The sequence below is a fragment of the Martes martes genome (assembly GCF_963455335.1).
Source record: "Martes martes genome assembly, chromosome: 8".
Taxonomy (NCBI): domain Eukaryota; kingdom Metazoa; phylum Chordata; class Mammalia; order Carnivora; family Mustelidae; genus Martes; species Martes martes.
The window spans coordinates 67,545,035-67,572,971 of NC_137895.1; the positions used below are offsets into that span (position 1 = coordinate 67,545,035).

The following is a 27,937-nucleotide window of genomic DNA, read 5'->3' on the forward strand; positions in this document are numbered from 1 at the left end:
TAGTGACTTGACAGAGAGATGGGCTAAATGCAGATGTTCCCATGAAACGATGACATCCTGGAACAGCTTATTTATGTCAGTGGGGAATGGTGAAGGTGATCTGAAGGAAGGTACATGGCGAATTGGACTGCAAGAATCATAGGCTCTTAAGGTTGGAGGAGACCAGCAGTCATATGGCTTACACTCTTCAGAACCTGCCTGTGTATTTCCAGCAGGAGTCATCTCACTCTTATTTGAGATAACTGGTTTCATTATTGCATAACTTTAATTGTGAAAGGCTTTTAATATTGAGACAAATTGTTATGATTATAACCTTTGCCTATTTCTTCCTTCTGTAGCGACATAGAATGATTCAGTTCGGTAGGTATTTACCATAAGTAACATATTCTTCTTACTGGTCATCTACTTTCAAATAATAAAGTCATGCAAGTTAAAGAACTTAAGACTGACGTCATAATTTTGCCCCTGAGTTCCAGAGAGATTAATTCACTGGCATAGGGTGACTTGCCTAGCCAGAAGCAGAGCTGCAGAATCTGCTGAGGTCTAACCCAGTGCTTTTTCTATAAAAGCTTCTCACATTTGTTCTCCTTCTTGTTTTCGATACGCTTTCAGGTTCTCTCTATGTCACTGTTTGGAAAGGATGGCATTTAGGATGGGGTTTCAGGTGGGGTCTAGCCAGCACAAGGCAGATTATTATTTTAGTAGAAGCTTGGAGAACAGTCTTACCTACAAGGCAGAAGAAATATTAATATGTAGTTGCATTCATACCACCTTCCACCTTTCCCTTCATGTTGTGCTGGAGTCATTTCTACCAGGTTCTTTTTGTTTGCTCTTGGGTAAATCTCTCTAAAGAGTCTTAATTAGGATCTTTCATATTCCTATTTGTACTTCCTTATCTTTTTAAAAAATTTTATTTTATTTTACTTTTTTCAGTGTTCCTAAATTCAGTGTTTATGCACCGCACACAGTCTTTTATCTTGCTAAGACCCATGTAAGAAAATCTTTTTGAAAGACTGTTTATAATAAGCCGGTGCTGGGTTTCCCGCACGTAATTCCATTCTGATTTCCTGACAGACGGTACCTGTGTTCTGTAAATACGCCAGATTTAGGCAGGCAGCAAAGGTATTAGCCTCATGAAAAGTTGTTCCACTGTATTTGAGAGCATTAAACAGCTGCCCACTTTGGTCTGTGTTCCATTGTGGCTAAACTTGGCACCTAGGGGCAGAAACGCTTTCCTTTGCCTTTGTAACTGATCATTCTTTCAAAGTCAGGGGATTTGGGTCATTATGAGAAAACACCTGAACTCCCATCTCAGCACCTTTGCATCTGCCTGGGGTAGTACTGGTTCTCCAGGTATCCTCAAGACTTCTTTTATGTTCCTGATTAGAAGCCCTCAAAGAGGCCTTCACTTACCACCCTGTGTGTAACAACTTCTTCCCTCTGCTCCCCCCTTCACTTGCTTCATTTGTCTTCATTGAACTTACATCCCCACGTGACATTTTTATATGCATTTGTATTTGTTCCTGCTGAAATAAACAGAAGGCAGGGAGTGTGTCTGTTTGGTTCACTGCTGCACACCTGACCTTGAACAATGTCTCACACATAGTAGATAGTCAGTATGTATTTGTGAAATAAATAAATGTCCACTGAAGTGAAAAATACTTGAGAAGTGAATTTGAAAACAAAGTAAGTATAGGCTTAGCATCAAATTGAGTGGGCATATCAATGGAATGAAAGAAACAGGCATAAACAGATTTTTACATATGTAAGTTATTAATATATAATAAATTATTACCATTAGTAAGGAAGTGATTGGTTATTTTCAGGGATGAGCAAACTTTCTCCATGAACAGCAAGGTAGTTAATAATTTAGCTTTTTAGGCCTCTGTCCCAATGGTTATAGGAATTACTGAAGGGAAGAGTCATAGACAATATGTAAGCAAGTGGTTATGGCTAGATTTGCCCCAGGAGCTGCAGTTGGCTTACCCTGGTAACATTAAAGTAATAATACAAGCTCCACTAGAGTAGTGATTCTTATGTATTTTATTCATCAATAGATCCTAGGTATGTAGAACATTCTTGGTGTGGAATAGATATTCAACAAAACTTGATTTGCACTAAATCAAAATAACATTTGAGGACACTGGCTATTTGGGGTGAAATGAACTCAGTTTCTAACCTAAATATATTATTTATATATATATATATTATATATAAATTGCAATTTATGCTATTATATTATATATAATTGCATATATATAATATAATAGCATAAATTGCAATTAGATTAAGATTTTAGAGATAAATGTGGAGTAATAAAAATGGATGGAAATGATGTAGGTAGCTATTTATCTATCTTTGGATGAAGTTCTTCTTCCTTCTTTTTTTTTTTTTTTTAAAGATTTTATTTATTTATTTGACAGAGAGAGAGAACACAAGTAGGCAGAGAGGCAGTCAGAGAGAGAGGAGGAAGCAGGCTCCCCGCCGAGTAGAGAGCCCAATGCGGGGCTTGATCCGAGGACCTGAGATCATGACCTGAGCCTAAGGCAATGGCTTTAACCCACTGAGCCACCCAGGAGCCCCTGGATGAGGTTCTTTTTAAGCACAAAAGCAGTGAATGAGAATAGCTAAGGAGAATAATAGATGCTTTGTTTTTTGAAAATTTCAAATTTAAGTACATAAAACATCACACATAGCAATAAAAAAATCAAAATAGAAAAAAGCTGCTGAGCATTTTTAAAAAGGCTTAAATAATCTTTACATGAAGATTTTGGGACACCTGGATGGCTCAGTCAGTTGAGCTTCAGACTCTTGGTTTTGGCTCAAGTCATGCTCTCTGGGTTGTGAAATCAAACCTCGTGTCTGACTCCATGCTGAGTGCAGAGCCTGCTTGGGTTTCTGTTTTCCACTCCCTCTGCTCCCAATACTCTGAAATAAGAAAATAAATCAATCTTTAAAGGCCCAATACTTGAAAAAGAAAAAAAAGGATATATATATACACACACACAGACACATATGTATGTATATATGAATGTATATATGTACATATACATATATATGTATATATGAATGTATAAAGAATATATATACATATATAATGTATATATGTACATATGAATGTATATAAGAATGTATAAGAATATATATAAGAACATGCTTTTTTTATATATATGAAAACCACTAACAATCTAATAATGAAATAGTCAAGACCCAAGCATTCATGACTTATAGAGAAGGAAATATAAGTAAACCCCTGAAAAAAATAGTCAACTGTTAATAATTTTATATGTATGTATATATAAATATATAAATAATACATATGTATATATAATGTATATATACACATATGAATGTATATATAAATGTATAAGAATATATATAAGAACATGCTTTATATATATGAAAAGCATATGTTTATATATGAATATATGTATATATGTATGTATGTATATATGAATGTATAAAGACTATATGAGTATATTACATATATAATGTATATATGTACATATGAATATATATAAGAATGTATAAGAATATATATAAGAACATGTTTTTATATATATATATATATATATATATATATATGAAAACCACTAACAATCTAATAATGAAATATTCAAGACCCAAGCATTCATGACTTATAGAGCAGGAAATACAAGTAAACCCCTGAAAAAAATAGTCGACTGTTAATAGTTTTTTAAAAATACAAAGAAGAATAAGATCCAGTTTCTAACTATCAAAGTTGTAAGGGCAGAAAGATAAAAGTAAAGAGATAATATTAAATGTTGGTTCACATACTTTGCTGATGAGAATGTAAATTCATGCTGTCTTTCTGAAAAGCATTTTGGTAATATATTAAAAGAAACCTTCATACCTTTTTAATGTGTCAAATAATTACCTTCCAAGAACCTGTCCTCAGGAAATAATTAGAAATGATATCAAGGATTTATGGTCAAAGAAGTTCAACATGCTGTTATAATAATATACAGTAAGAAATAGTTTCAAAATTTAATAATAGAGAAATGGTTTAATAAATTATGATATATCTATGAGATTGAAGTTATAGAGTCATTGAGATTATTTCTTGAGGATTTTTAATAATGTGGGAAGTGCTAATGGTTGAGTGATGAGTATGAAAAGGAGAAGACAAAACTGATTATCTAGAATAATTTCAGTTATGGAAAATATACATGGTGGAGCACAAAGATTAAGAAGAAAGGCTTCTAAGAGGTTTACCATTGTTTTATCTGGATTTTTGTATTATAGATAATTTTCATTTCCATTTTGTGCTTTTCTGTATTTTTTCAGGTTTCCTACAATTAATATATATGGATATTAAGAAAAATATTAGTTTAGAATTCTAAGAAAGCCAACTGAGTGTATGAACTGATGACTCATCTAAAAAGGAGATGTTTAGGGATGCCTGGGTGGCTCAGTTGGTTAAGCATCTGTCTTGGCTCAGGTTGTGGTCCCAGGGTTCTGGGATCGAGTCCCACGTTGGGCTCCTTGCTCATTGAAGAGCCTGCTTCTCCCTCTGCCTGCCTCTCCCCCTGCTTATGCTCTCTCTCTCTCTTTGTCTCTGACAGGTAAGTAAATAAAATTAAAAAAAAATTAAAAACAATCTTTAAAAAAATTTAAAAAAAATAAAAAGGAGATGTGTAAAAGCAAATGTTTGGAAGTTTTGGCCCCATGAATGAAGGGATACAAATTAAAATAAATATGCGGTATTACCTCAGCTATTTAGAGGGACATGTTTACTGTCTACAAGGATCCTTAGGATTTGTATTCCTTGGTCTGTGTGATCAAAGTATATTACTGGCACTAGAGCTCCCCTATCCTGCAGGGTAGCAGCTTGGCACATTTAAATTTAAATTTTAATTAGGTAAAATTAAATCAGATGGAAAATCCAGTTCCTTAGTAGCACAGGGCCATCTTTCAAGTGCCCAGTAAGCACACGTGTTGGATATCACAGATACAGATTTCCGTCGTTGGCAGAAAGTCCTATTGGACAGTGCTGCTCTAGCATCTAACTTTTTAAAGCCCATCTGTCATCTTTGGAAGAGTAGTAGTCACTTTAGATTGGAAGAGAGAAGGGACATCATATATGCATGGGGAGAAATGTCAGACATAATCATGTCTAGACATGTTGTTTCATATTTGCTTTTCAGCAAATTATTTTATACCTACTGTGTGCTGAGGTCCTGCATGTGCGGTGGTGAGCAAGTCAGGCTAGTTTCCCAGGTCCAGGGACTTATGTTCTACTGATGGAGACAGATTTTCACTTGCTCTTCCCCCAGAACCCTCCAGGGCTGTTTCCTCACTTCTTTCAGTTTTTTTTGTTAAAATGCCGCCTTCTCCAGAGAGGTTCCCCAAGCAAGTTAAGTGAAAAGGTAATTCTCAACCTTACCCACTCTTTCTGCAGCATAAAAGGAGCTTTAGTCCTCCCTGTATAGCTTGCCCTTCTTTATTTTTCTCTAGAGCATCCTGTTTGCTCTATTTTCTACTTGTATTATCTATTGTGTGTCTTTCTTGATTAGAATAAAAGCTCTTATAAAGACTTTATTTTATTTGGTTCACTGTCCTATCTCCTAATCCAATATTTAGCTTTAATTAATTTTTTAAAAAGATTTTATTTATTTGAGAGAGAGAGCACAAGCAGGGGGAGCTACAGAGGGAGAGGGAGAAGCAGGCTCCCTGATGAGTAGGGAGCCCAATGCAGGGCTCAATCCCAGGACCCTGGGATCATGACCTGAGCCAAAGGCCGATGCTTAACCGACTGAACCACCCAGGCACCCCAATATTTAGCTTTAATTTAAATAATAATAATTTAAACGAACAATTTGAAAAATAATGATATATAGAGTTTGGGATTATTTTAATATTTTATAATACTTTACAGAGATTTTAAAATATTTTAAAAATAATGATATATGGAATATACCGGAGAGCTTTAAATAGTATTTAGTGACATATGACAAACCTCAAGCAACCTAAGAGTGAGACAAGAAATCACTGTTTAGTAAATGTTTGGAGGATAGTTGGATATCAATATGGGAAAAAATTGATCAGAATCAATAAATCAGTTCACCACAGCAGCAAACTCCCAGATAGCGTAAATAGTTGAATGGGAGTCAGGATACATACAGGGATGGAGGAGGAGCCCAATAAAAAATGAGAACAAAATGTGTAGAATGTCCTTTGCTTTTGTGGAAGGGAGGTTTTTTCCTTCTTTATATTAACTAAATAGAAATTATCTAAATAAAATATAGTGCCTGAATGCTAAGAATTACTTGACACAATGAAATGTAATGGAATGAACATTCTAAATAAAAAAATCTGAATGTGAAAAATATATGGGAAAGAGCTCAACAAGAGCTTGTGAAAAATGTTAAATGACACGGCATGTACCAGTCGTTATCCAGGCCTTACTTAAAGTGGTTAGAGGATCTGAACCATCCATATGTGACAAAATGTAGGCAGGAAGTGATTACGTGGAAAGTGCCAAGCCTCATTGGCAATGTCAGAAAAACAAAATAACTTTTAAGTGTCATTAAACTGGCGAAAATAATAATTTACAGGCAGAACAGTCAGTTTCCGTGGGAACCAGATGGCCTCCTCCAGGAGACGTGGGCAGTGTGAAAGGGACCAAGAAGGCACAGGGGAGCACCCAGGAATTGGGGAACTGCAAAGCTGTTTGCGCCCAGACATGAAGGGGCGAAGGCAGCACCATTGTTACTGGGGACACTGCCGATGGACTGAGTGGGGGCTGCATCCGGAGATGCAGACACTGCTGAAACCTCTATGAGGAGGAGGAGATCGGGTTAGAGGCAGAGGCCCACTCAGGCCTCTGAATTCTTTCTCTCCCCTTTTGTTCTGCCATCACATCAGCTGATCCCAACCGGGACTGAAAACAAAAGTTAGTTGGTAATGATGGGGGACCGTCTTGTGTATCTACATATAGGCTATTGCTAACATTGTAAATTTATTATTTTCGAGGATCAGCCCAGCAACAGTATAAAACTGCCTATTTATCCTCATTTGGTGATTCCTCTTTTGGTAGAATATATGCCAAAAATCTGAAAGTGAATATAAGAATTTTGCACAATTTGTTAATAGTTGCAAAAAAAAAAAAAGTAGGGAAATCACATAAAAGACCAGTAAGAATGAAATAACTAGGAAAACAAGAAAGTGATTTGTATTTTTTGGTTATGTATACCTCAGTTTACTCCAAAAATGGATTAAAGCATGATGGTGCATTGGTATGATGGAATAAATACAACCTTTTATTTTTATTTTTTGTAATTGCTTGAAGTTCCAACTATATTTATTTATTTTTATTATATTAATTAGCCAACATATAGTACATCAACAGTTTTTGATGTAGTGTTCAATGATTCATTAGTTGCATATAATACCCAGTGCTTATCACATAACCTTTTAAAATAAATGTTTAGAGAATCACATGGGGACATGTTTTATAGGAAATAATAGTATGCAAATAATATGTGCAAATAGATCAAAACTTTGAAAATACATGTAATACACAAAAAAGTTCATTTAGTGTGATATCATTTTTTGGGATCATTTCCAATCTATGGGAATGAGGCAGTCAAAATAAATAAGAATGGATAAAGAAATACTGTTATTTGGGGGATTCTTTTTTTTCTCAAAGGCTTTTTTTTTTTTTTAAAGATTTATTTATTTATTTGACAGAGAGAGGGAGAGATCACAAGTAGGCAGAGAGGCAGGTAGAGTGAGAGAGGGGGAAGCAGGTTCCCTGCTGAGCAGAGAGCCCAATGTGGGGTTCGATCGCAGGACCCTGAGATCATGACCTGAGCCAAAGGCAGAGGCTTATCCCACTGAACCACCCACGTGCCCCTTTCCTGGAAAGTTTTTAAAAGATTGTAATAAGTAAAGTGGCTTCTTATATGTTTTGCCTATCCATGATATTGCAATGTAGGCTGCAAGGTTTTGGAAGAACAAAAATGTTATCATTTGTATGGGGAAGAAAAAATATCTTGAAAACTGAATTTCTTGTTCAAAGGAATTGAGGAATAGGTTCCACATAGTTTTGTAAACCTAGGATTTTGAGGAAAGTCTTTATACTAACTCACTAACACAAATTTCTGAGTGATTCTTTAGCAAATGTCCAGTTGCAGGTAATTCAATATGGTGCTGCAATAGGTCTGTGAGCCACCCCCCCAACGATTGTGTGAAATGTCACTGGACAAGGAAGAAGGCTGTTGGGGTTGGTTATGGTAGATTGAGTCAACTACCTTTTCAACTGTAATATATTTTCATCCCGTGAATCTGAAAATTTCAGTATATCAAAGCCAGTGCTGGAAAGATACTAAATGAAATAAATCCTATGTCATATCCATCATGGGAAAACTAATTTGATATTAGTGCTGGGATCACGTTCAATTTTTAGTCCCGATTTTCCACAAATACAGCCTAACCCAGAGTGAACCTTGAAACAACATAAGAGTCTTTCTGTTCTTTCTTATTCTTTCATTTTTAAAATGAATTGATTCATTCATGCCCCAGACATTAATTGAACATGTTGTATATGCCAGGCATTATGTTACCTGCTGGAACACTAGCTTAAAAGATTGCATAATTTGACTTCATTTATTTCCTTTAACTGCACTGGTCCCTGCAGTACTGTTGGGAGTAGTTCTAATACAACCCAGTCAGGGAAGTGTCACTTCATGATGAGGAAAAAATGAAGAGCCCTGATGGGAAGTGATTTAGAAGCAAAGCAATCCCTGTGCTCTTTCTTTTACCTGCATTCAGCAAATACTATTATTTCCCCAACTAAAACATTGGGACACACATTTGAGATGGGAATTTTTCTCTTTTGTGAATTTATTTGTGTGAAAGATTTTTAAAGCAGTATCAGATTAAATTATAGTTACTTATTCTTTTGATTAATCACCTTACTGAAAAGAAAAAAAAAAGTGATGTAGAAATTTGGATTGTCTAAGAACATCTGGAACATCTGGCCACCACATTTCCCCACTGTCACTGTGTGAATATTGAAATGTTGTTACTCTGCCCCAGTTTTTCAGGGTTTTCTCACACCCTGTGCTTTGCCCTCCCACTTTCTTTTCTTCTTGTTTTTATCTTCATGTTTCTTTTTATTGCCCAGCTTTTTTTCATTTGTTTTTAATCATGTATCTTCGCTTTTGCAATTTGTCTACCCTGATGTATTTGGAAATTTGTGGCTTGTTTCACAAAGTGACCAATTTCTGCCTCATTTAATCACATATGAAAATCAGGGCAGGAACCAGGCATGTGTTCTTTTCTGGTTTATCCTTAGTGTGAGTATCATCTCTTCGTGCTCAGCCCTACAGGGAAGGAAGCCGGCAAAGGCTCACTTCTGTGCTTCCTTGCCCACGTATCTACACTACAGATGAAAAGGTCTAAAGTGTTGGAAAGAGTTTTATTTCTTTTAGTTTTCTACTTTCCTTGCCAAATGTCTTCTCTTGGCATCCTCCAATCTGGGCCAGGTATTATAAGTGAAAATGTGCAGAGATACAAACCATTGCTAATTACATTCACCACTTTCTTATAATGACTGTTTCTTCTTTGATTTCCTCACATTGAGTGAAAGGGCGTTTTCTGGCAAAGCCATGCTTGGGGACAGAGGGAGAAGGTTGGTGTGCAAAAGTATGGAGAAGCAGAGCAGGAGGAAGGGACTGGGGGCATTTGCAAAAGAATTGTGGTCCAAGATGAAATGACAACCAAACTGAAAGGAACAGCTACAGAAGAATGATAAAATTTTAATAGATTCTTGGTGGAAATGTATCTATTCAAAGCAACTTTCAAAAGCAGAAGAAATGTTATAGTTAACAATTTCAGAGCAATTTTTACAAGGTTTCAGTACTGAGTTAGAATTCAAAGATGTGGTAGGAGTGTATTGAGTTATTCAATTTTTCTCTCCAGGTTTGCAACACAACTACGGACAGGAAACACGCAGACACCTTCTTGGAGAAGTGTGTCACTGAGTCAATAATGAACATTGTGAGCGGCTTCTTTAATTCCCCCTTTTCAGACAACAGTACCAGCCTCCAGGTAATATAAACTAAAAAATACAGGCACATTCTGTCACACAGAATTTACCTTATTTGAGTTAGAAAAACTTTAACATGGTCAGGAAGTCATTTCCTACAGTTCTGAAGGTCACTTTTCTCTCATATTATTTACTGCTCTGCCCCTTTCTGAGTTTATCAAGCTTTATTTTAAATAAAGAGGCCCCATCTTCAAACTGAATTATTCCTGTTTTCCCGACAAGCCTAACAGAAACATTCATATCAGTATATTGGCTGTTTGCCAAGTGTTGCAGTAAATAATTTTTTCAATGGATAGGCATTTTGACTCAATAAATTCCACCTTAGTGATTTATCCTGAAAGAATTAGCAGGAATTTATATACTAAGATTTTCATTCAAGTATTTCTAATACTTAAAAATTGACATCAGCCTTAAATGACCACAAATAGGGGAATAGCTAAATAAATTATTTGTGTCCATAGGGTGGCTTATTACATAGCAAATGGAAATCATGTTTTAAAAGAAATATTTATGACTAAGGAGAATGATTATGAAGTAATATTAAGTGAAACAGTCCCCAGCATTGCATTAGAGTATCATCCAAATTTGTATGTGTAAAGAACATATGTGCCTATATACATAGAAAAACTCAGACGGTAAATATCTTCAAAATGTTGATACTGATTATCTCTACATGGTAGGATTATTGGAGATTTTCATTTCTGTGGTTCCCCAAAATTCTATAGTGACTGTGTATTACCCTTATAAAAATTTCATTTTCAATTATACTTTCTTTAGGGAAAACGTTTCAACTATTAGAACCACATGAAATTGTTTCTGTAGGTCAGAATTGTTGTCTCCTATCCTTGCACATCATATGAAACCAAAACATGCAGTCAATCAAACAAACTCAGAACACCTGCTCTACTTATACTTGGAAATTACCCAGAGATTATTTTAAAAATATTGAAGTTCAAGTCATTGGCTTCAAGAAATGCCAAATTTTTTCTGATTAAGTCTGTAGTTAAAATGCAAATAATTGATTTTCTGTAGCATCTGGCATGGTGCCTGTCACGAAGTGGGTACATAATGAATATTTGTTGAAAGAGATACTCTATCAATGGTGCCGCTGCTCAAAAAAGACTGGATTGTGTTTTATTTCGACGAGCCTTTTTGTTAATGCATAGATGCCATGTTAGGAGTATTAATGGCTTAGTGGCCTATTTGCATACTCTTTTCTGCTTTCAGACACATCAGCCAGTTTTTATCCAGCTGCTGCAATCTGCCTTCAGAATTTACAATTGTACCTGGCCAAACCCAGCGCAGAAGTCCTCTGTGGAGTCTTGTATCAGAACTCTGGCAGAAGTGGGTAAGTCAGAACGTCGGGTTTCACTTGCTTTTGCATTTCATGAAAGAAATTGGACTTTTGGCTCATGGCTAACACAAGCAGTTTTCCAGTTTACGACTTAATAAGAAAAGTTTCTCTCAAGCTGAAGAGCAATGACCAGCAAACGCTTCTGAATGTTGCGGCATACGTTTTTGGGAGGGGAAGATGATTCTTGTATTTCTTTTTTCAAAATTTTAAAATTCATTTATTTACTTGTATTTCTTTTTTCTTTTCTTTTCTTTTTTTTTTTTTTAAAGATTTTATTTATTTGACAGAGATCACAAGTAGGCAGAGAGGCAGGCAGAGAGAGAGAGGAAGGGAAGCAGGCTCCCCGCTGAGCAGAGAGCCCGATGCGGGGCTCGATCCCAGGACCCTGAGATCATGACCTGAGCCGCAGGCAGAGGCTTTAACCTACTGAGCCACCCAGGCACCCCTTGTATTTCTAATAATAATATTATATATGACACTTTACTATAGCTCAGAAGATCTCACAGGCATGAGTTTAGTTTCATTGTTGTCTCAGACTTCGTTATGGAACTGTCTTGTCCATTAAGTAGCCTGACATGCTAATACCTTCATAGGGCAGTGGGACCTTTTCAGGGTTTTTTAGTTTTCCAATTTGGTCTGAAATCTGTCAGTGTTTACTAAGGGCCTGTTGTATATAGAAGCCTTCAGAAATTACACATGAAATGGAAGGCAAGTGGATTACAGCTAAGGGAAGGTTAATAGATTTTAGAGGGAGTTTCTCATAAATTCCTCTTCCTTCCTTCCATTTTAAAGATTTTTATTTAGTTAGTTATTTGAGAGAGAGCACAAACAGGAGGAACAGCAGAGTCAGAGGGAGAAGCGGGCTCTCCGCTGAGCAGGGAGCATGATGTGGGACTCGATCCCAGGACCCTGGGATCATGACCTGAGCTGAAGACAGATATTCAACCAACTGCGCCTCCCAGGTGCCCCTCTTGAAAAGTCCTTTCTTTCTTTCAGGTTAATTAGGGCCATTCTCCAGATGGCAGAGGGGAGGCAGGAAAAGAAATATTGGACTTAAAAAAACAGACGAGCTTGACCATTGTCTCAACTGATGCAGCACTGGGAAGGGAAGCTTCTAGTGTATGTCATCACCACTGCCATTTATTGAGTACTCGCCATGTGCATTGCTGAGCAATTTGCCTGATTTGTCTCATTTAATGCTTGGATAGGTTCTTTGATTATTTATATTGTACAGCTGAGAAAAACAGAATTATCCAGATTAGGTAACTTGGCAAGGGCTATAGTATATGCTCAGTAAATATTTGATAAATGAATCAATGATTTAACGAATTAATGGCCATTTAAAATTTTTCTGTCTTTCCCCCATCTGTGATTGGACACAAGTGACTGTGTATTAACAATATTTAATAACTGCTCAATTTTAATTTGAATAAAAAACCAAAGATAACCTAAGAGGATCAATTTAAAAACATTAGAACTAAGAAACTAACAAGAGTTCATCTCAGTGATTAATTATAAGTAAGTATTAAACTGGATACATTTTCTATATGCCAGAAAGAAACAGTGTGTAAAACACATTATTCACAATAATAATAAAAATATTAAATACTTAAGAGAAAAATTAAAAACACGAGAGAAGAATATTATAATACTATTTTGAGGGCTACAAAAATGTTTAATAAAGGAAGAGCTTTGCTATTATTGGATTTAAAAGTTCCTTTTGTGGGGCGCCTGCATGGCTCAGTTGGTTAAGTGACTGCCTTCGACTCAGGTCATGATCCTGCAGTCCCGGGATCGAGTCCCACATCGGGCTCCCTGCTTGGCAGGGAGTCTGCTTCTCCCTCTGACCCTCCCCCTTCTCATGCTCTCTCTCTCTCTCAAATAAATAAATAAATAAAATCTTTTTTTTTTTTTTTTAAAGTTCCTTTTGTGAGGACACTGGCTCTCCTCAAATACCTGATGAGTTGAATGCTTCTACTGCCCCAGGAACCCTCCTCCACACACATCTGCCCTCCTCACAGCCCACTTGGGCTTAGGTACCACATGCAGGGCCAGACCCCACAAGGATGTGTCCCCTGGCAGCATGGCCCCGACACCCCTCTATGAAGGCATCCTCCTCACCTCCAGTAGGTTCCCACAGGAACTACCTCTCAGTTCCTGAGAGGAAGGCTGCTGAGAGACCTTTCTCCATGGGCGTGGCCTCTGACTTTGCTGGCTCACTCCTTGGTACCTGGGCCAGGCTGTCCCCCAGCAGCTGATGTGCTCCTCACCCCACCAAGTTCTGATTGTCCACTGCCTGGCCAGCCTCCTATGCAGGCACCTTCCACTTCTTTTTGCACTCGAGCTCTGGATCGCCTCATCCCTGTGTGCTCTTCTTGCCCAGGGCTGATGCTTAACTTTGCTCTGCTCATCCGGCAGACTTTAGGACTGAACATTTCAAGAAGGGAAGAAATGAAGAGGACAATAGGTATTATGTCAAAAATAAAGAAGGGCACAAAAGAGAAGCTAATTCTTGGGGTGCCTGGGTGGCTTGGTTGGTTAGGCATCTTCTTTCAGCTTAGGTCATGATCTCAGGGTCCTGGGATCGAGCCCTGCATCGGGCTCTCTGCTCAGCGGGAGTTTGTCTCCCTCTCCCTCTGCCTCTGTGCTCTCTCTCTCTTTCTCTCTCACTATCTCTTTCTCTCTCTCAAATTAATACTTCAAAAAAAAAAAAAGAGAGAAGCTAATTCTTACTTGAAAAAGATACACATAACAAAATGTCCAGAAGGATAAAAATAAAATATTAACATTGATTATCTCTGAATGGTAAAATTATAGATGAATCTGGTTCTGTTCATGCTTTAGTATAACCTCTGAGTGTTTTAATAATATACTTTTTAAGCTATAATGAAACAATATTAACAGCATTTTTATTTGGATGAAGTCATCTGGGAAATATACTAACCGTTAAAAGATAAAATCCAAAGGAAAAGCAAAGACATAAGATGATGTGTGTCTTTTTTTTTTTTTTTAACATAGGAATACATTGTCCTAGCTGCCAAGTCTATTTCTGTGTTTTAACATTTTAAGGCAGCCTCCCCTCTTCTTCCTTCTTTCTCTCTCTATCCTCCTCCTCTTCTACCTCCTTCTTTTTCTTCTCATCCACTTTGTCCTCCCCCTCTTCCCTGCTCGGTATTGAACAAATGCAATTGGTGGGGTGCAGGGGACACCAGTTGGTCCCCCTCAGAACATAGAAGGCACACTGTTTGTAACATTTAAACACTGAGATGAAGAACTTTCAGCCACAGGGGAGATCCCATGCTGTGTTTTCCATCTGACTTCCCACTTCAGTGGTATTTCTTGTATTTTGGGGACTTAAAATAGTCACCGACATTATATTAGTCTAAAGATATCTTTTATTTCCGTTATAAGATTTCATTTCCTACCAATCCTCTCCTGGCCCAAACCTTGTGATTTCGCAGGATATTTTAGTGGCTTTCTGTATGTGTGATAGCGAGGACGTCAAAACTTATATCTAAGTCTGTAATCAAGGTAGGTTTGGAAGAATGATGCTTTCGTGTAAAATCACATTTTATCTTTGTGAGAAGGCATGGTTGTTCTTTCCGCTTGAGCAGTTAGGAAGCTCTGGAAATTTTATTCCTACTCCCTCGGCATTTGTACCTCTCCTGCCTTCCCCTCCATAAAGGCCTTGTTTCACCCCTCATCGCTTCCTTCCTAAACCCCTGTAAGAATTATTCAGTGTTCTCTCTTCCTGTCTTTCTTCACCTAAAGAAGTCTGCTACCAGAGTCATCTTGAAGTGAAATTCTCTTTGCTGGTTTAAAAACATCAACAACAATGTCCCTAGCCTTCAGCGTTGTCCCTTTGTCTAACAAACTGAGCATCATGGAGTTCTCATTGTCCCGTTCATGGCCCCCTACAGCTCAGCCCTACCTTACCTCTCCAACCTCCTTGCTCGCTGGTTCCCACACACCTTATGTGACAGCGGATGGATACGACACCCCATGCCTTGCTCACGCTGTCCCTTACTTTCTCGGTCTCTGTTTCGCTTCTTCTCATTCTCTGTTTTGTTCATTTTCTTTCTCTTCCCAGTTTCCACCACTGCTACCTGTCAGCATCTTTCCCATTATTCAAAGTTTTTGTTCAAATTCCTCCAAATCCTCTCTTCTTAACTCCCATATCCAGAGCTGAACTTGGCCCCATTTGACCACTTATACTTTTCTAACAGTCTTCGTTTGGTCGTAGCCTGTCCTGTCCTAAGTCCTCATCTTATTTCCCCTGTTAGTCTCTCAGGGACAATGATTATGAGGTGCCAATCACAAAGCTATTGTCTAGGATGAAGAAGGTGGAAAGCAAATCCTGGTTTGTGATGGAATTGTTTGTTCTTGAATTGCTGTGCATAGTAAGACATAATGAAAACGAGAGACATTCAGAGATGATCATCCGTTGTAGTAAAGTGAGCTAAGCCCACCTTAGGATGATTGAAAGCATTTGAAATAATTTAGGTGCAGGAGAGCAGTCCGAGGGAAGACCTAAGAATCTTGCGACATTCAGAGTTGATCATGAACTTCTTTTACAGGACTAAGGTTATAACAAATACAGGGCAGCCGCGAAGAGGCAGATTTTTGCCCCACTGTAACGAATAACTACTTTACAGTTAGTGCTCTTTGAAAACCTTACTGGTCACATTTGATTGTCCTTTTTTGTTCACTCCCATTAAGCACAAGAGCAGGTTCTACTGGCTTCACTTCCAAAACATATCTTTTTCTTTATCTTGCATGATACCCTTGTCCAAATTCACCGTCTTGTGACATGGATTACAGAAGTATCTTCTTACTGAGCTCCCCACCCCCACTCCTGTCCTGCTAGCATCCATTCCCCACACAGCAGTTAGAATGACCTTAAAATGTACATCAAATCATATCACTCACCTGTTGTGCATTGCGCTGGAAATCTGTATTCCTTACCATGGCTTAGGAAGCCCCGATCATTGGAGCCTCTTCTTTTTCTACCTTTTCCTTTACTCGTCCTCCCCCAGCTCTGCTGCTCCACCACACTGGCCTTCCTCCTGCTTCTAATTTTTTCTCATCTCAGGGCATTTGTGTGTGCTGTTTCCTCTCTCTGGGTCCTCTTCCCCACAACTGTCACATGTTCAGGATAGAAGTGCTCAGTGAAATGTTCCAGAACATCCCACACAGTGTCCCAGCTTCTTCCTGCTCCTGATCCCATCTTACTACTTCTTTTCCCTCTGAGTACGTGGCACTATTTGAAAGCATTTTGTTTGTTTACGTATTTACTTATTTTTCCTTCTTGTTGTCTGCTTCTCCCATTAGAATATAAACTACAAATGCAGGGGCTTTGCCGGACTCACTGACTGGTAGGGCCTGGAAGTGTCTGGCACTGACTACACAGGTTAATGAGTGTTTGTTGACTGACAGTAACCCACGGACTAGGGATTGTGCAGATAGTGAAATTTGGGCTTATAAAGGTTAAGTAACTTGTCCAATTACTAAGTAGTTGAGTTGGGTTTAAAATCCAAGTTTCTCCGAATGGGGAGTTCATGCAGTACTGTGTTACCCCAGAAGGCCTGTCTTAGGAAGCCCAAATGTATAAACTAGAACTTGGCAGTTTGGCTTGCTGAGTAGGGATTTATCTGACGTTTTACAGCTCAGGTGCAAAATCATTTTTGTGTTTCAGCAACTCCTTTTTTTTTTCTTAAAGATTTTATTTATTTATCTGATGCAGGGGGAGCAGCAGGCAGGGGAGAGGGAGAAGCAGGCTCCCTGTGGAGCAAGGAGCCCAACATGGGGCCCCATGACCTGGGATCATGACCTGAGCTGAAGGCAGATGCTTAACCTACTGAGCCACCCAGGCGTCCCTCAGCAACTCTTTTAAGAATACAAAGAGGCAGTACAATTTAACACAATTCAAATATGTAAGAATTTATAATATTGGAGAGAACAAAGAGGATACATATTTAAGCAAAAGTCAAGAGAACAAAGTCAGGAGAACACAAAGCCAACGTTCAGGGCATTCACAAATTTGTCAACACATTTCCAGGACATGCAAATAGCTATTACAGGTCTTCCTCAACTTATGATGGGATTACATCCATGTAAACCACTCCTAACTTGAAAATATCTAAGTCGAAAAGTGCACTTAATATGCCGAACCTACAGAACAGCATAGCTTGGCCTAGCCTGCCTTAAACGTGCTTGGAACACTTATATTAGCCTACATTTAGGCAAAGTCATCTAACACAAAGCCTTTATTCTTTTTTTTTTTCTTGATTTATTTTTTTATTTTTTCATTTTTACCTGTCTTTATTTTTTATTTTTATTTTTTATTTTAATAAACATATAATGTATTTTTATCCCCAGGGGTACAGGTCTGTGAATCGCCAGGTTTACACAGTTCACAGCACTCATCATAGCACATACCCTCCCCAATGTCCATTTCCCCACCACCCTCTCCCGTCCCCCCTCCCCCCAGCAGCCCTCAGTCTGTTTTTTGAGATTGAGTCTTTTATGGTTTGTCTCCCTCCCAATCCCATCTTTTCATTTTTTCTTTTCCTACCTCCCCCCAACCCCCCCCGCCTTGCATCTCCACTTCCTCATATCAAAGAGATCATATGATAGTTGTCTTTCTCCGATTGACTTATTTCGCTAAGCATGATACCCTCTAGTTCCATCCACGTCGTCGCAAATGGCAAGATTTCATGTCTTTTTTTTTTTTTTTTTTTAAATTATTTAATTTTTTATTTGACAGAGAGAGAAATCACAAGTAGGCAGAGAGGCAGGCAGATAGGAAGGGAGAAGCAGGCTCCCTGCTGAGCAGAGAGCCCGATGTGGGGCTCGATCCCAGGACCCTGGGATCATGACCTGAGCCGAAGGCAGAGGCTTAACCCACTGAGCCACCCAGGTGCCCCAAGATTTCATGTCTTTTGATGGCTGCATAGTATTCCATTGTGTATATATACCACTTCTTCTTTATCCATTCATCTGTTGATGGACATCTAGGCTCTTTCCACAGTTTGGCTATTGTGGACACTGCTGCTATAAACATTCGGGTGCACGTGCCCCTTCGGAGCACCACGTTTGTATCTTTAGGATATATACCCAGGAGTGCAATTGCTGGGTCGTAGGGTAGCTCTATTTTCAGTTTTTTGAGGAACCTCCACACTGTTTTCCAGAGTGGTTACACCAGCTTGCATTCCCACCAGCAGTGTAGGAGGGTTCCCCTCTCTCCGCATCCTCGCCAGCATCTGTCATTTCTTGACTTGTTAATTTTAGCCATTCTGACTGGTGTGAGGTGGTATCTCATCGTGGTTTTGATTTGTATTTCCCTGATGCCGAGTGATGTGGAGCATTTTTTCATGTGTCTGTTGGCCATCTGGATGTCTTCTTTGCAGAAATGTCTGTTCATGTCCTCTGCCCATTTCTTGACTGGATTATTTGTTCTTTGGGTATTGAGTTTGATAAGCTCTTTATAGATTTTGGATACGAGCCCTTTATCTGATATGTCGTTTGCAAATATCTTCTCCCATTCTGTCAGTTGTCTTTTGGTTTTGTTAACTGTTTCCTTTGCTGTGCAAAAGCTTTTGATCTTGATGAAATCCCAATAGTTCATTTGCCCTTGCTTCTGTTGCCTTTGGCGATGTTCCTAGGAAGAAGTTGCTGTGGTTGAGGTCAAAGAGGTTGCTGCCTGCATTCTCCTCAAGGATTTTGATAGATTCCTTTCTCACATTGAGGTCCTTCATCCATTTTGAGTCTGTTTTTGTGTGTGGTGTAAGGAAATGGTCCAATTTCATTTTTCTGCATGTGGCCGTCCAATTTTCCCAGCACCATTTGTTGAAGAGGCTGTCTTTTTTCCATTGGATATTCTTTCCTGCTTTGTCGAAGATTAGTTGACCATAGAGTTGAGGGTCTATTTCTGGGCTCTCTATTCTGTTCCATTGGTCTATATGTCTGTTTTTGTGCCAGTCCCATACTGTCTTCATGATGACAGCTTTGTAATAGAGCTTGAAGTCTGGAATTGTGATGCCACCGACTTTGGCTTTCTTTTTCAATATTCCTTTGGCTATTCGAGGTCTTTTCTGGTTCCATATAAATTTTAGGATTATTTGTTCTATTTCTTTAAAAAATGGATGGGATTTTGATAGGGATTGCATTAAATGTGTAGATTGCTTTAGGTAGAATAGACATTTTCACAATATTTGTTCTTCCAATCCATGAGCATGGAATATTTTTCCATTTCTTTGTGTCTTCCTCAATTTCTTTCATGAGTACTTTATAGTTTTCTGAGTACAGATTCTTTGCCTCTTTGGTTAGATTTATTCCTAGGTATCTTATGGTTTTGGGTGCGATTGTAAATGGGACTGACTCCTCAATTTCTCTTTCTTCTGTCTTGTTGTTAGTGTAAAGAAATGCGACTGATTTCTGTGCATTGACTTTATATCCTGACACTTTACTGAATTCCTGTATAAGTTTTAGCAGTTTTGGAGTGGAGCCTTTTGGGTTTTCCACATATAGTATCATATCATCTGCAAAGAGTGATAGTTTGACTTCTTCTTTGCCAATTTGGATGCCTTTCATTTCTTTTTGTTGTCTGATTGCTGAGGCTAGGACTTCTAGTACTATGTTGAACAGCAGTGGTGATAACGGACATCCCTGCCGTGTTCCTGACCTTAGCGGAAAAGCTTTCAGTTTTTCTCCATTGAGAATGATATTTGCGGTGGGTTTTTCATAGATGGCTTTGATAATATTGAGGTATGTGCCTTCTATCCCTACACTTTGAAGAGTTTTAATCAGGAAGGGATGCTGCACTTTGTCAAATGCTTTCTCAGCATCTATTGAGAGTATCATATGGTTCTTACTCTTTCTTTTATTAATGTATTGTATCACATTGATGGATTTGCAGATGTTAAACCAACCTTGCAGCCCTGGAATAAATCCCACTTGGTCGTGGTGAATAATCCTTTTAATGTACTGTTGGATCCTATTGGCCAGTATTTTGGTGAGAATTTTCACATCTGTGTTCATCAAAGATAATGGTCTGTAATTCTCTTTTTTGGTGGGATCCTTGTCTGGTTTTGGGATCAAGGTGATGCTGGCCTCATAGAATGAGTTTGGAAGTTTTCCTTCCATTTCTATTTTTTGGAACAGTTTCAGGAGAATAGGAATTAATTATTCTTTAAATGTTTGGTAGAATTCCCCTGGGAAGCTGTCTGGTCCTGGACTTTTGTTTGTTTGGAGATTTTTGATGACTGTTTCAATCTCCTTACTGGTTATGGGTCTGTTCAGGTTATCTATTTCTTCCTGGTTCAGTTGTGGTAGTTTATATGTCTCTAGAAATGCATCCATTTCTTCCAGATTGTCAAATTTGTTGGCGTAGTGTTGCTCGTAGTATGTTCTTATAATTGTTTGTATTTCTTTGGTGTTGGTTGTGATCTCTCCTCTTTCATTCATGATTTTATTTATTTGGGTCCTTTCTCTTTTCTTTTTGATAAGTCTGGCCAGGGGTTTGTCAGTCTTATTAATTCTTTCAAAGAACCAGCTCCTAGTTTCGTTGATTTGTTCTATTGTTTTTTTAGTTTCTATTTCATTGATTTCTGCTCTGATCTTTATGATTTCTCTTCTCCTGCTGGGTTTAGGCTTTCTTTGTTGTTCTCTCTCCAGCTCCTTTAGGTGTAGGGTTAGGTTGTGTATTTGAGACCTTTCTTGTTTCTTGAGAAATGCTTGCACCGCTATATATTTTCCTCTCAGGACTGCCTTTGTTGTGTCCCACAGATTTTGAACCATTGTGTTTTCATTATCATTTGTTTCCATGAATTTTTTCAATTCTTCTTTAATTTCCTGGTTGACCCATTCATTTTTTAGAAGGATGCTGTTTAGTCTCCATGTATTTGCATTCTTTCCAAATTTTCTCTTGTGATTGAGTTCTAGCTTCAGAGCATTGTGGTCTGAAAATATGCAGGGAATGATCTCAATCTTTTGGTACCGATTGAGACCTGATTTATGACCCAGGATGTGGTCTATTCTGGAGAATGTTCCATGTGCACTAGAGAAGAATGTATATTCTGTTATTTTGGGATGGAATGTTCTGAATAGATCTGTGATGTCCATCTGGTCCAGTGTGTCATTTAAGGCCTTTATTTCCTTGTTGATCTTTTGCTTAGATGATCTGTCCATTTCAGTGAGGGGAGTGTTAAAGTCCCCTGCTATTATTGTATTACTGTTGATGTATTTCTTTGATTTTGTTATTAATTGGTTTATATAGTTGGCTGCTCCCATGTTAGGGGCATAGATATTTAAGATTGTTAGGTCTTCTTGTTGGACAGACCCTTTGAGTATGATATAGTGTCCTTCCTCATCTCTTATTATAGTCTTTGGCTTAAAATCTAATTGATCTGATATAAGAATTGCCACCCCAGCTTTCTTCTGATTTCCATTAGCATGGTACATTGTTTCCACCCCCTCACTTTAAATCTGGAGGTGTCTTCGGGTCTAAAATGAGTTTCTTGTAGGCAGCATATTGATGGGTTTTGTTTTTTTATCCATTCTGAGACCCTGTGTCTTTTGATTGGGGCATTTAGCCCATTAACATTCAGGGTAACTATTGAGAGATATGAATTTAGTGCCATTGTATTGCCTGTAAGGTGACTGTTACTGTATATTGTCTCTGTTTCTTTCTGATCTACTACTTTTAGGGTCTCTCTTTGCTTAGAGGACCCCTTTCAATATTTCCTGTAGAGCTGGTTTGGTGTTTGCAAAATTTTTCAGCTTTTGTTTGTCCTGGAAGCTCTTTATCTCTCCTTCTATTTTCAATGATAGCCTAGCCGGATATAGTATTCTTGGCTGCATGTTTTTGTCGTTTAGTGCTCTGAATATATCATGCCAGTTCTTTCTGGCCTGCCAGTTCTCTGTCGATAGGTCTGCTGCCAATCTAATGTTTTTACCCTTGTATGTTACAGACTTCTTTTCCCGGGCTGCTTTCAGGATTTTCTCTTTGTCGCTCAGACTTGTAAATTTTACTATCAGGTGACAAGGTGTGGACCTATTTTTATTGATTTTGAAGGGTGTTCTTAGCATCTCCTGGATTTTGATGTTTGTTCCCTTTGCCATATTAGGGAAATTCTCTCCAATAATTCTCTCCAATATACCTTCTGCTCCCCTCTCTCTTTCTTCTTCTTCTGGAATCCCAATTATTCTAATGTTGTGTCGTCTTATGGTGTCGCTTATCTCTCGAATTCTCTCCTCGTGGTCCAGTATTTGTCTCTCTTTTGCTCAGCTTCTTTATTCTCTGTCATTTGGTCTTCTATGTCACTAATTCTTTCTTCTGCCTCATTTATCCTAGCAGTGAGAGCTTCCATTTTTGATTGCACCTCATTAATAGCTTTTTTGATTTCAACTTGGTTAGATTTTAGTTCTTTTATTTCTCCAGAAAGGGCTTTTATCTCTCCAGAGAGGGTTTCTCTAATATCTTCTATGCCTTTTTCGAGCCCGGCTAGAACCTTGAGAATCGTCATTCTGAGCTCTAGATCTGTCATGTTACCAGTGTCCGTATTGATTAGGTCTCCAGCCTTTGGTACGGCCTCTTGTTCTTTTTTTTTAGGTGAGTTTTTCCGCCTTGTCATTTTGTCCAGATAAGATTTGCTTTCTCCTGCTGTGGAATTCCGCTGTTCTTGGTGACTGAAGTTGGTTTTGGCTGGGTTTTTTGTTGATCTTCTGGGGGAGGGGCCTGTTGTAGTGATTCTCAAGTGTCTTTGCCGCAGGCGGAATTGCACCACCCTTGCCAGAGGCCGGGCTAAGTAATCTGCTCGGGTTTGCTTTCGGGAGCTTTTGTTCCCTGAGTGCTTTCCGTAGAGTTCCAGACGACGGGAATGAAGATGGCCGCCTCCCAATCTATTGGCCCGGAGGAGCCGAGAGCTTGGGCTTCCGCTCCTCAGTGCGCCCTCAGAGAAAAGCGCCCAGCCGCCCTGCCTCCCTGGCCTGAGGTTGCGCCTTGAGGAAAGCAGTCAATTGCTGGAACCTGGAGAAAAGCGCCCGGTCGCTTCCGTCTCCGTGGCCTCTGGCCGTGCTCTGAGCCCATCCAGCCTGCAACCGGCACAAGGTAATCCAGGGCTGAGAGCTCAGTCCTCGGCTCTGTCACTGTAGCCGGCTTCCCCGCTCCAATACCTATGAGCTCCGCGGCCCTCGGACACCCCTGGTCCTTCCGTGACCCCGCGGGACCTGGGGTTATGCTGACCCCGCCTGGGTTTCCCCCCGGTTTAGCCCCTGGAGCGATGTCTCCCAGTGGAGCAGACTTTTAAAAGTCCCGATTTTGTGCTCCGTTGCTCCGCTGCTTGCTGGGAGCCAGCCCCTCCCCCTGGGGTCTATCTTCCCGTCACTTTGGATTCACTTCTCCGCAGGTCCACCTTTCAGAAAGTGATCGATTTTCTGTTTCTAGAATTGTTGTTCTTCTCTTCGATTTCCCGTTGGATTTGTAGGTGTTCACAATGGTTAGATAACCTATCTAGCTGATCTCCTGCTACCCGATGTCGTCTCAGCCTGCTACTTCTCTGCCATCTTGACTCCTCCCGCCTTTATTCTTTAATAAAGTGTCGAACTGAGGTACTCACATACAGGTGCAGATCCTTCCCGGCTATGTGGCTGCCTGGGAGCTGCGTCTGGCCGCCACTGCCCGACATCCCGATAGAGGATCCTCCTGCATGTCGCAGTCTGGGAAAAGGGAAAAGATCAAAATCCAAACTTCGAAGTGCGATTTTTCTACCAAATGTGTATTGCTTTTCCACCATTGTAAAGTCAAAAAGTTAAGTTAAACCACCATAACTCAGGGACCTTCTGTACAGTTACCTTTACATAACACTTTCCAATTTGTAAAGTGCTCCCAGCTGCATAAGCTCAACTCATCTATCACCAAAAATTCTTAATTCTAATTCTCTTCGTTGTTTGTACATGAGATACAAAAAGAAGTGAAAAGCGGGCGCCTGGGTGGCTCAGTCAGTGAAGCGTCTGCCTTGGGCTCAGGTCATGATCCCAGGCTCCCACGACAGGCTCTGTGGTCAGCGGGGAGTCTGCTTCTCCCTCTCACTTTCTTTCTGTGTTTTTTTTTCTCTCTTTCAAATAAATAAATAAAATCTTAAAAAACAACAACAAAACAAAACAAAAGCCACCAAAAATAGTAAAAGGCAAGAGCACACACTTCCTTAGTCAATGCTGACATTCCTGAGAGCAGTGAATATTTACTGAGTATTGGCCAGGGTGGTAAACTTTAAGATGTGGACCTAATTCTTACCCTATTCTACAGTGGGGATATGAGGTCATCAAGGTTAGGCAGCTTGCCCAAGGTCACACAGGCAGGTGGGGACAGAACCAGACTTTCGAAACTGACAGGCTAGCAGGCATTTGTGATGGTCTGCCATCACCAATTGGCAGAAACAGGCATTATCTGTTGGATGCTTTAAGATACAAAATATGGATCAAGATGCTAATTTAAGCTATACATGAAATGCACCCATACAGTTTTCAGATAACTTAAAAAGAAGGAAAGGGATTAGTGAATTAAGTTAGTAAGGGTTTGGTGGGGGAGGAAGTCCTTATAGAAAAAGAGTGCTTCCTTTTGTTTATGTCTCTTTTTTTCCTTGATGAATATTCTGGAAATTTTTATTGCTACTATCGAATGTATTGAGGCCGAGATCAGTTACGCATTTATTATTGTGCTGTTCAGTTTTTTTGGTAAAACTTCATAAGCATTTAATACTGAAGCCGTAATCAGTTGTGAATGTATCATGCGGATCACGTTCAGTTTATCCGAACAAACTTCCTAAGCTTCTAAAAGCTGAGATGCTTTTGAGTGATTTGTATCTGAGGAAATTACCGATAGCTACCTCCATTGCTCACTTTCTCCTGAGTTATGTCAAATTTGAAATTGATAGGAAGATACAGGGTCTTAAATGGTAATAAATGTGAATTCCCAGACGATGTCATTCCCTGCGGGGGTGCCTAGCTGGAAGGTAAGGCAGACACATGTCGATCATTCTCTACTCTCCTCTCAATGAGATAAGTTAAGGCTGGTTTGGGAACAAGTTAGGATGGGGGCTTCTGCAATAAATGCACACCATGGTGTCCACTGAGGTTTGAGAAATGGTAGGGCCATTGAGGCCATGTAAAGTTTTAAATGCTCTTGGTCAGTTCCTGTTCCTCAGTTTACTCTTTTATATAAAACACAATAGCACATGTTAGAAGTAATTTGAGAAAAAGCATCCAAAAATTACTTCCATATTATTTCACTTAAAAAAGAATTTTGCTCCATGTGTTTCATAATCTTCAAATGATTTGGGGGGATTAATGTTGGGTACTTTGTTGGCAACAGAATCTTTTTTCCAAATGGAAATTCTGTAAAATAACTTCTACAAATGGTTTGAATAATGAACATCAATCTTCAAGCCAATTGTTCCCAAAAAATTTGAACATGTAGAAAATAGTAACCCTTTGAGGAGAGAAATTCAGTGTCTATTAAACAAACAAAAAATCTGTTTTAATCTACCTAGGAGGTTGTAGTTGATTGTAAGATGAATTTGACACAATGTACCCCCGTAGTTCTGGTTTTTAAAAACATCATTATTCCTTTGTAAAAGTTAAATCTGAATAACTTACAAGATAGGACAAAATCTTATAATATTTTTTGCATATTGATTCACTGGATTTATAATGATCCCTCTTTATCTGAAACACATTATTTTAACAGTTTGGGAAATGCAGCCTCAAACTGTATTTTCTGCCCACAGTAAATTTTTATGGGAGTAAATGTAACAGGTACAGAAATCACAAAGTAGAATAAGTGTTTTAACTACTAAATAGTTTATCTATTATAAAGTTTTAGAGCCCGAGATAGTGCCTAGAGCTAGCTCAGTAAGTACTCAATAAGTATTTATTGCATAATTAAAATAAATGGATGAATACAAATAACTGCATGAATATCCTATTCCTGTCTTTGGCTGCATAGTAGCTTATGAGCCTATATTCTAATTTATTTAACCCCATTGCTGGTTATTTATGCTGTTTCTAATCATCTTGCATATGAAGGAGAATAAGGGGCATACCTACGAGTAGAATTTCTGAGTATTTTAATTTTGACAGACATGCTCCTCTGTAGAGATCATGTAATTTACTTGTCACCAGTGATGTGGGAGAGCATTTTCCTCCTCAATAATGTGTCGTTATCAAATTCCCACTTAGATCTTTGCCAATCTTATAATTAAATATCGTTATAGGTAATATCCTTATCTATTGTTATAGAAAATATCATTATAAATAAAAGTATTATTAGATATGTGTTTCTCATTTTATGAGTGAAGAAAAAAAAATCTGTTCATGCGATTGAGTCATTGGCATTTCCTTTTCTGTGGTTTGTCACTTCTTGTACTTTATTTACTTTTTCTAAAGGTTTTTTTTTTTCCTTAACAGTTTCTCAGTCCTTGTAACCCTTTATTTATTAAGGAAAAATGCTCTTTGCCTATAAGTAATAGTTAAATTTTTTTTTCATTTTTCATTTGAAATTTTATTTTATTATTTTATTTATTTTTTCATTTATTTTATTTTATTTTTATTTTTTATTTTGTTTTTATTTTTTATTATATTCAGTTAGCTACCATATAGTAAGTACATCATTAGTTTTTGAGGTAGTTTTCAATGATTCATTAGGTGTGTGTAACACTCACTGCTAATATAATTTTATTTTATTTTTTTGACATACAGAAATTTATTTTCCATTAGGCTTATAGATTTTCTTTCATCTTCAAAATGGCCTTAATCAATCTGAGATGTCTTTTAAATTCCTATTGAGAATTTGCATGGCTTTCGTTTCTCTGCTTGTTTATGTTTTTGAAGTGGCTGTTTACAATTGTGTGCTATCTGGACTAGATTTGTTATTAAGGTAGAATGTATGGAACCAACTTTATTTTTTCCAGATGACTGGGCAGGTGTGCCAATGGTAGTTACTGCATAACCCATAAAATTATAGTCTTTATTCAATTTGGGGATTAATTCAGTGTCCTTGGAGCGCCAAACAGGAAAGATGCATTTCATATCTCTAATGTTCTTCACATTTAACACTAGTGTTTCGGGAGAATCTTGTGTTGGACACTGTGACATAGTATAGATATATAGGTATATCTATGGTATAGGTATATACCACACCGCGCTCCGCATTACCCCTTCTTTGCGCACCAGCTGTTCTAATGCTTACGGGCCGGGCCAGTGGGGCTTGACAAGCTAGCAGGGCTTCTAATTCCTGCTGATACTCTCTGTTGCCTTTCCCCCCACCTATCAGTTTATCTATCTAAGCCTTTTTTCCATGGCACCTATCACTGCAATATGTGTGTTCTCAGAGATTTGGTTCTGGCAGATACCATCCGTGATTTTGTCTAATTAAAAAATTTCACCTAATCTGTAATATTTAATGAATAATAATTAGAAATAGTTTCAATTATGTCTTAAAATCACAGCAA

The 27,937-nt window shown here is 38.4% G+C and overlaps 1 protein-coding gene across 1 annotated transcript in view; it reads left to right on the top strand.

Annotated features, from left to right (window-relative positions):
• The window catches only part of ITPR2 (inositol 1,4,5-trisphosphate receptor type 2), a 485,801-nt gene that overhangs the window by 227,316 nt on the left and 230,548 nt on the right, over positions 1-27,937 (top strand). Inside the window, exons 33-34 of the mRNA XM_080811707.1 lie at positions 9,949-10,077; positions 11,303-11,423. Of these exons, the coding sequence (XP_080667833.1) occupies positions 9,949-10,077; positions 11,303-11,423 (250 nt within the window). The remainder of the gene's footprint in view (positions 1-9,948; positions 10,078-11,302; positions 11,424-27,937) is intronic.